General features: G+C 30.8%; 1 protein-coding gene across 2 annotated transcripts in view; it reads left to right on the top strand.

Moving 5' to 3' along the window:
- Clbn (Nuclear export mediator factor NEMF homolog Clbn) overlaps window positions 1–10,394 on the top strand; it is an 85,449-nt gene that overhangs the window by 33,267 nt on the left and 41,788 nt on the right. For both annotated transcript variants that reach the window (XM_014422670.3, XM_067050253.1), the window contains 2 exons: window positions 3,825–4,111; window positions 4,496–4,582. In XM_014422670.3, coding sequence (XP_014278156.1) covers window positions 3,825–4,111; window positions 4,496–4,582 — 374 coding nt within the window. The remainder of the gene's footprint in view (window positions 1–3,824; window positions 4,112–4,495; window positions 4,583–10,394) is intronic.

The following is a 10,394-nucleotide window of genomic DNA, read 5'->3' on the forward strand; positions in this document are numbered from 1 at the left end:
TTTATGCCGACGTTTCGACCTGAGTTTCAGGTTTTCATCAGGGCTATAGAACAAAAGAGATAACAACATTTAGAGAAACATAAAATTAGTTTTAGCCTTGTAGTGCATTGACATGATTCTTAGGTCTGCATTTTGGCATAGATATATTAATCTTTCTCCATTTCTGTTTGTTCTTCTGTGTGCAGGGTATTCCCCTACTGTCCCTCGATTTTTAGAAAGAATTTTTACATTATTTCTGGGAATCCTCACCACTTCCTCCTCCAACATTCTCCAGAAGTCTTTCACCTTTTCCGGGTCTCTTTTATTGTCCTTGTTTATGGGGGCATGTGCATTTATAAGGATGTAATTTTTTTTTTGTAGATTTCACTGTGAGGAGCGATAGCCTGGGGCTAATGCTCTTGAAATCCGTTGCTGTACTTAGGAATTGTTTATCTACTCTGAAGGCTGTTCCTAGGGGCAGCATGCCTTTCATGATTCTTTTACCTGGTTTTCCCTTAAAGATTCTGAATCCATCTGATTCTACAGTCTCGGTGTCCATCAATCTTGTTTCTTGCAAGGCCTTTATCGAGATTTCCAGCCTGTATAGTTTGGTTGTTAATTGCCTGAATTTTCCTATTTTAATTATTGAATTTATGTTATATGTGCTAAAATAGTATTTTCTCCCTTTTTTAAATCTTTGATGTGTGTTTCTATGGTGTTCTAACTCATCAATTTTCAATTTTGCACTACCGGGCACCCAGGAATCCGATCGCCCGACTTTGTCTTCAGGGTAGTAATTTTCGTGAGAAGCCATTTTCATGATATTTTCTGTTTGTTTTGGTCGAGTTGCCCTGACAAGTGTATAACTAGGGTAGTAAGCCCTAGAGGGTTTCGTTTTAGTTCCTCTATTCTTAGCCTTTTATCAGAAAGTATCCAGCCGTACCACGTGGAGGTGCGCATTACTTAGGAAATTAGGTGGAATGAAAAGGTGTTCCTAAGGATGCCGAAACAACAATTGTTAATTATATTATTTTTAATACAAATTATTTTTGTTTTTGCATTCTTTTCTAGCCTATTATTGAATTTCTTAAGGTTCATATCCCAAACTTTATAAATTAAATTTTTAGGGTAAACATTTTCAAAGAATATATTAAAAACGTTAATCTTAACTGGATTTAATCTGCTCAAATCAGTAATTTTTATCTTCTTATTTATAACATTCAACCTCATATGGAAGGTATGACATGAATAGTAATTTAAAATCACATTACTGCTGGTTTCTTTTTGGGTCCATTCTGTTATTAAGCTATTTCCTTTCTTAGTCATCAAATTTTCCACAAATCTCAATTTCCCCTCCTACTCCAACTCCATTGTGAAATTGAACTTTTCATGGTGATTATTCAATGCTTCTAGCAATTTGTTAATGTTGTGGCCAACACATGGCTTTAAAAAAAAAAAGATTGATTGTATAACATATGTGTTTTTTTTGTTAAAAGCAGATGTTCTCTTTTGTTTTTATACTGTGAAAAAAACAATACTCTTTTGACTCTCATTGTGTGCACAAACATTGGGTGACATGTTTCTTAAACTAAGTAGTCTTAGTAGCCAGCAGTCTTGCCATCTCCAATAGCTTAATCATTTTTGCCAAGGCGGGCTCCAATCAAAGTCGGCACATCCTCCGCGAGGACAAAGTGGGGAGACAAGGACATAAACAACATACCCAGGGACCCCATCACCCCGTACATAAAGAACAAGATAACAACCAATGAATACAAAAAATAAGATATAAACAGAATGACATAAAGTAAATAATTGTACATTATGAAATTAATAAAATTAAAGTGATTATATAAGATAAAGAAAAAACATGTTGAATACAATTTTTAGAGATAAAGCAACATTCCATCAGTGTGGCAAAGCCAATTATCCAACCATTATATTAGTACAAGGGAATAAGAGCACCCATGGAAACAGCATAAAAGAGATATACTAAAAGTAAAACTATTCTCAATAATTGCAAATTGTAAAATATTTGTTATAATTTTTAAATATTTGTTATAATTTTTAAATATTTGTTATCATTTTCAAAATATTTATTTAACATTGTTGAAAGGAACATTAATACAAGATAAAACTAATTAAAACATTCAAAAAATATAAAAAGATAAAAAATTCATTATTCTGTTTAACACATTGAGCACAATGGGATTGCCAAGTATATTGTATTTTTGTTCTTCTATGTACACAAAAAACCCTAAAAATATCTATATATTCATAAAATGGGATTTTTTCAATTAAATATATGCAATTAAATCTTACCCAAAGTCACTCCTTTTAGACTACTTTTTATTCTTACTTTTTGTTTTAATCATAGGCGTAAGAAGTGAGCATGAATGTTTAATAATAATCATAATTGTAATCTAAACATTGAAAGAAATATATTCTTTTAAATGTAAACAAGTAATTTTTTAATAATCCACGATCACTCAGTTACTCAGTTATTTTGTTTGTTAACCATGGGAAAAAATCAGATCATGAAATTTTATTTTTCAGAAATAACAATATCAGTTTCACTGATAACGATCTGGGATGGGATAATTGGGCAAATTATCTTTGGTTACCTCATTTTGATTTCACTCATTCTTTCCTAAGTGGAAAGTTACAGAAATTTTGTGGTAATTTAAACTTGCATGGAATCTCAGCAAGAAGAACATTAGAAAGAATGGAGAACAACTCTGAAAAGGAATTTCAGAAGAACGAAGGAGATTGGTTCAACCAGATCTTGAATCTTTTTCATCAAGAATCCACCGAATAACCTTCTTTAAATGTAAGCTAATAACTCGCCAATACTATGTTGACGTCATTGAAAGAATAAATAAAAAAAATGAAGATACGAGGAGAAGATGGTTGGGGGTTGCGGTCAAAATATAACACAGATAAGTTGAAATAACTTATTTAATCGTGCTAATGTTTCGGCCAGAATTTCTAGCCTTTATCAGGGCTAAAAACAAAGAACAAGGTAACAACCAACGAATACAAAAAATTAAATATAAACAGAATGACATAAAGTAAATAATTGTACAGAATGAAATTAATAAAATTAAAGTGATTATATAAGATAAAGAAAAAACATGTTATACAATTATGATTATTATTGAACATTCATGCTCACTTTTTATGCCTATGATTGAAACAAAAAATAAGAATAAAAAGTGGTATAAAAGGGGTAACTTTGGGTAAGATTTAATTGCATGTATATAATAAAAAAAAGTCCCATTTTATGAATATATTGATGTTTTTAGGAGCTATTTTAGGGTTTTTTATGTACATAGAAGAACAAAAATACAATATGCTTGACAATCCCATTGTGCTCAATGTGTTAAACAGAATAATGAATTTTTTATAGTTTTAGTTTGTTTTATCTTGTGTTAATGTTGCTCTCAATAATGATAAACAAATATTTAACAATTTGCAATTATTGAGAATAGTTTTACTTTTAGTATATCTCTTTTATACTGTTTCCATGGGTGCTCTTATTCCCCTGTACTAATATAATGGTTGGATAATTGGCTTTGCCACACTGATGGAACAATCTTATTTAATTAGAGATAAAGCTACAATCTCTAAAAATTGTATTCAACATGTTTTTTCTTTATCTTATATAACATCTAAGGTAAACATTTTTTCTGTTCCTCTTTTTATTAGAAAGTGCCTTGTTGTACTTTGATTTGAAAACAAGACATCATAGAATCTAACTCATAATTATTTGAGAGAAATAGAAGCTGATTTTCATTACTATTTCATGGTGGTTTATTAATATTTCACCTTTCTAAAAACATTTTCAGGAAAAGGAAGCTATGAAAAAAGTAAATAAAATTCGTGAAGACCAATCTTCAAGGCTGGAAGAATTATCCTCAAAACAACAACATAATAAAAAGAAAGCTGAACTTATTATGACTAATGCCAATGTAGTTAACCAAGCCATCAATATTTTAAGGTCTGCTATTGCATCACAAATGACTTGGAGAAGTATTAAAGATCTAGTTGCTGAAGCAACTCGTTGTAATGACTCTGTTGCTTCTTTAATATCATCTATAAAGTTGGAGATCAATCAAATATCCATGCGATTAAGGTAATATATATATATGTATTTTTTATTATATTATTTGTACACTGGAACTTCTCTTGATCGAACATCAATGGGGAATGATGATTTGTTGGCTTACTGAAAGTTTCTGCTTATAGGATAAAAAGTTTTTGAAATATGAATTTTACTAAAACAGAATATAATGTAAAGAAATGAAAAAAGATGTTGAACTTGAAAATGCTACTAAGTATGTAAAAAGAGTTTGTAGTAATTCTATTTTTATAGTTATAAATTTAAATGTACCTTATATATCTATCTTATCAAAGGTCCAATTTTTGTTTGAAAACTATTTGTTAAATTAAATAGCCATTGTTTGCTTACGTTGTTGTGCATACATGAGCAATAATATATTTTTACTTTTTATTTTAGTGATCCCTTTGCTGAATCAAATTTGGATCAGGAGTTTACAGAAGTAGATCTTGATCTGTCATTATCAGCCTATGCTAATGCTAAAAGGTTAATATTTTTTGGTTATTCACTCTTGTTTTATGGATATATAGTAAAGGCCCGCTAATCTGGACGAGATCTTAGAACAGCTGAGTAAAGGGAGTCAATTCCGAGAAAATAGAGTATGTGTTCCTCTAAGACTTTTTTTGTTCCCACTTTTTCATTGTTGCCAATTGAGTAAGTTTCTTTAAACTATTTTTGTACTAACTGCTCGCTGAATGTTATTTTTAGTTTACTAAATTTTATCAATTTTTTTTCAATCCCGTTTTGATCGACTAGGTTGTCTGTGCAATCAATGTCCAAATTAGTGAGACTTTACTGTAATTGTTTTTTTTCCCATGTATAATATTAGATTATTTATATGATCAATATTGTTTGAAAGTTATTCATCAGTTAAGGAGTTTTCTATCAATAGTTAATATCTCCTTTGGAAAGTTATTATTAAAAAATTATTATCGAGCATCTCATGTTGATGAATTAAATTTTTATTGAAAATATTGATTGGTATCTCCTATTTCATTTGAGAAAATGTAAATTTTGAAACAAATTAAATAAGTTTTGGGTACCGAATTTTAATTTGTCCACAAAATCTATACTTTTTAGAATTGGACTTTTTTAAACTTAACTTTTCATAGAAAACTCCTCGATTTCATTTAATAAAAGAATTTATTAGAGAAAACTTCTTGGTAGAGTTTTATAATTATAAAAAAAATATGAAAAAGGTTGACATGTTGACATTTTGTAGTTGTGAATGCACTCCTAAAATTTTCACCAATCTATCTATCTCTAATGTAATAATTTTACCTTGCATTTATTCTTTTGCAAAAAAAAAACAACTCCTGATTCATGATTCAGGAGTTCTCTGGTTTGTTCATTTATATCCATTTCCATATCTTTAATTTATGTTATGTGTTTGTGTAATTTTATTTTAATTTCATTTACTTATTGCACTTTTGTTTTTTTTGTTTAACTTATTTTGTTTTTATATTTATAATTTATCAATATGGGTAGAAACACTTCATAGATGTGTTTTATAATGTATAAAATACTGCTTTAGACCAGTTTTAAAAGTTAAACCTTACATTTCAGTTAGCAGTCAGCTGTGACATAATAGATCAAGCCACTACTATATCTCCTAAATGGTTTCAGGATTAATAAAAACTGTGATACAGTCAACAGATAGCATGACACACAACGTTTTTACTCTTTAAACTGTTGGTTATGATATTTAATAAAACTAATTAAGGATTCATTACTTGTTATGTTAGGTGACTTAACCCATATTTTTTATTCAATTGGTCTTTTAAAGGGGGTGCATAGTATTCAGTTACTATTTTTTATATTTGTTGGATGAATAGGAGTATACTAATCAACCTAAAATCCATTAAAATTGTGGTGTTTGTAAAAGGATAAAAAAGAAAAAATACCAAATGCAAAGAATATAGGAGAGACTGTTGTACCTTGGTCATATTGTACTTTAGATCATTTATAATTTGTTTTATAGGAACTGTTATTTATGAGATAGAACTGTGCTAAGACAAATTTTACTGATAAGAGTGCGAGCACCTAGGAAAGTGGTTGTCCATGTGCTACTGTTCTCGATTTAAATAGAAATATATTTTTTTAATTATAAAAATAGCAACTTGTGGTTTTGCTGTTTATATTTTTACAATTTGACAGCTGTGTTTTGTGGTTTAAATTACGTTCCACTCGAATTACTGCTTATTGGTGTGTCATTCTTTATGCTATTTTTCAATTTTATACAAAATCTGAAATGTTGAGGAGGTTTTGTTTTGAAAAACCCATTATCATGTACCTCTAATCAAAATAATGTTCTGTGTTACTGATCAATGGTCATAGTTATAAATGAAAAAAAAAAGAAGTCAATTATGGTAGATCCACATTTGAAAAGGGAGAATATGTTTTGGTAGAATTTAGTAAAAGAAATGGGCCATTAATATATAAGGTTAGAAAAAATAATTTCCAAATATCAATATCATTTTTAGAACCAGATTAAATTCTACAATCGAATTGAAAACTCAGGATATTGTCAAGTTTTTACTGAGAGATGTATCGGGAGAAAAAAGGAATAATAGAAAGAAAATATATCAAGATCGAGAAAAATTCTCATAGTGTGATCATGCGGGACGAAGCTCAGGACGACCAGTGTTGAATCTCCGCAGCGATGTGAAGCTCTCTCCAAACTCTCTCATCCTGCAATGGCTGACCCAGTTGACATCCACACCTGGGAATAACTGTAATAGGAGGACCAAAAACAACCTTTAAGATACTTTCAAACTTGGAAAGAAAACGACACTAAATTCTTTTCATAGGTTACAAAACAATCGTGTGGCATGCTCTAAAATTCCAAGGTTACAGCCAATGAAAAGTTCCTGCTAATATTTTCCAAGAAGTGCCTGAAAAGAAGCTGTGTCTATCGTCTCTAGCTTCCTGTACAGGCCCGCTCTGGGGCAACCGTAATATATCTGCTCACCTCTGCTCCAAAAAACAATCCTCGTTGTCGCCTTTAGTCATCCACTGCTCTCTCTCTCTCTCTTTCATCACGGGTATCTGCTTCGTGATATTTGATTAGCACAAAAAAATTAAGTGTGGAAAATCAGTGCATTCAATTTTCAAAACATACTTAAGACTAACGTGTTACATGTTAATAATCTAGCCAGAAATTTTTAGGTATTAAAAACATCTTAACAAACAGATAAAACAATTTTAAATAAAAATTATATACAATAATTGATACAACCCAAATGTCGTACTCCTTAGACCTTCAGAATCTTGCTCATCCAAAGTGTCTTTTATGCAGGAACAAGAGCATCCTTCTGGAAAGAGAAAGAGCAGCGAAGCGTGCCATCCAGATATCAATGGTGAGGTGAGTAAAAACAGACAGAGAGATAAGGGGCTTGATACAGCCACTTTTATATGGTTTACCCCTCTCCTGGAAAAGTCAGATTGGCAAAATTGAACCAAAGAAATCGAACTGAATTCCCCAAAAAGCAGATAAATTTAAAATTATGAGAGATAGTTGACTGTGGATGACGTACGAGGAGAAGATGGTTGGGGGTGCGGTCAAAGAGAAACACAAATAAGTTGTATTCTAGCCGAAACGTTGGCACAATAAAATAGAGAAATTTAAAATTCAATTGAAGGAGAATAAATGAGCAGGCACTGGCTTAATTGCCTTATTTCACCGTTTAAACAGCCAATTTCAAAAACTGAGCTTGCCAAAACTTACAACATGCCGAAAACAAAATAGTAGCGAGGTAAACAACCTTGCTGGTTTCAAAAACTCAGTAAAAAATTCCCAAACATAACTGTAGTGCAACCTTCCCTGTCATAACAAACAACAGGTTTTTCACAAAGAGAACACAACATTGGGTCTGGCATCAGTAACTCTTGAATAATCTCTATCCCACCTCTAAATTTCAACATAATGATCATTATAATCAAAATAATTATTTTATTGACTTAAGTTTTCGGTAAAAACTTAGCAGATATAATTCAAAGAAATATTTGATGTGAATAACTGCCAACCGCAGTAGAATTAAGGTGGTCGACTGGAACTGATTGGTAGACAATTGTGTTTTTAAATAACTTATTTTCTAGCTTTAAGGTTAAAGGATTTAGTTAACTACTTTTTGGTGAAATTTAATTAATATGCTAAATTTTTTAGTTGCTAATAATTTAAAAAATATATTTTGTATTGTAGCTTCTTGTATATATGTACAAAAATAAAAATCAGGTTATGCTTTAATACAATCTTTTTTTTTTTTTTTTTTTGTGATGAAACAACAAATTTCTGTAGAAATAGGTTGTTTTTAAAACATATTATCTAGCTTATAGGTGCTATATTCTAATAATCCAAGATACACCATGGGATGATCAATGGTGCATTATAGTCTTGTTCTATTTCTTTCTTATTTAACAGCATAAAACTTCCTTTATCAGAAATTTTGATCTATTTATGACTTATCAATAAATTATTTTTTTTATTTAGTTTAATAACTCTTTAGTATTTTAATTCTCAAATAACATGGTGTGTTATAATAATGGTGCTATCAGGGGAGGGTTTTCCTATTGTTTTATTTTAAATAATGGCTTTTAAAAAGACAGAAGTGTAAATTGTGATCCTAGGTACAGCGGTTTCACCTATCTTCAATTTCATATTTTACTTTTCCGAATAAAACCTTTGTCATATATTAAACTCCAGATATAAAAAAAGAAAAATACCATCTCTTTAGATTAGGGAGTATCTTATTTCCCTTGTTTCTTCCAGTACCATTTCTAATTAGCCTTAATTCCTGTCCTTCAATAAATTCTTTGAAATATGGTATAGGAAACAGTTTTACTTTCCATATATTCTTGTGATTAATAACTTATCAACTTAATGCTATTAAACTTTAAAACAGAAATGTTGCAAATATCTGACCTTTCATGTTTTTTTTCTTGAGTCTATGTATTTTTTTATATATATTTTGGGTTACTAAACCATAGAACATAAAATAAGCCTCATAATATTATACCATTATGATATACAGTGAAGTCTCACTTATACGAAACTCACTTATATGAAACATTCAGTTATGCGAAGAATTTCTCAATCCCCTGCAAAAACCCCTTAATTATGTGTATGTAATTATTCATTTATACAAAACTTAGTTATACAAAGGAAAGTTTAAGCCCGCTTTATGTACATATTAGTAAATTTTATTCAATTCTACGAATTTGTTTTTCTTCTGTGGCAAGACAAAGGACAAAAAATACTTTGAAAAACGAAACAGTAAACAACTTTTTTCCACAAATAACATCCGGTCCCAATGACTCTTTATGTTTACAATCTACTCCCTACTTTCGATTCAAAATAAAAATTGTCAGTCTCTCATTAACACCTGAAGTGAATGTGTGTGAAAAACCAAAAAAAAATTTTACCATCATGAGCAAAAAAATCTCTTTCTATAGAAGACAAAATTAAAATTTTAAAAGAAGTTGATGACAACCCGAATGTGACGAAAATTGAAATCGCGAAAAGATTAAAACTTCCGTTGTTGACCCTCGCAACAATTGTTCAGAAAAGAGAGGAGATAGAAGCCAACTTTATTAGGGCTGGGCCAAGCTGTGCAAAAAGAGCTCGAACACAAGGTGGCCAGTACGTCGATTTGGAAAAGGCTTTGGTTTCAGCAAAAACGGGCAGACAGTATCCCAATAAGTGGGCCATTGCTCTAGGAAAAGGCCCAGGAATTTTCTAAAAAACTAAACATTACTGGAGACTTCAAAGCATCTACAGGATGGCTTCAGAAGTTCAAATTAAGGCATGGGATTACTGGTCGGAGTGTCTGCGGCGAATGTTGATATCTTGTCGGTTGACCATTGGAAAAAAGAGGTCCTATCAACGATTGTAAAGGACTACGTTTTACGCGACATTTTTAACACCGATGAAACTGGACTATTCTTTAACTTGTTGCCCTCCAAAACATTGGCTGAGAAGAACGACCCCTGCTTCGGAGGAAAGAAAAGCAAACAATGAATAACGGTGCTTTTAACAACGAACGCTGATGGAACAAACAAAATGCGACCCCTCGTAATTGGAAAATCACAGAAACCCCGATGTTTCAAAGGCGTATGGACTTACCCTGCTGACTACGACTACAACACAAAGGCATGGATGACAAGAAAATTTTTTGAACAGTTTCTTCAACAGTTAGATTCAAAAATGGGCAAAGAAAAAAGTAAAATTCTTCTTTTTTTTTTTTATAATTTTTTGAGGTTTATAATTACTTCCATCATTTTCAATAAATTATTATTTATT

This window comes from Halyomorpha halys, unplaced genomic scaffold, assembly GCF_000696795.3.
Source record: "Halyomorpha halys isolate HHAL.00 unplaced genomic scaffold, Hhal_1.1 Scaffold385.1, whole genome shotgun sequence".
NCBI lineage: Eukaryota > Metazoa > Arthropoda > Insecta > Hemiptera > Pentatomidae > Halyomorpha > Halyomorpha halys.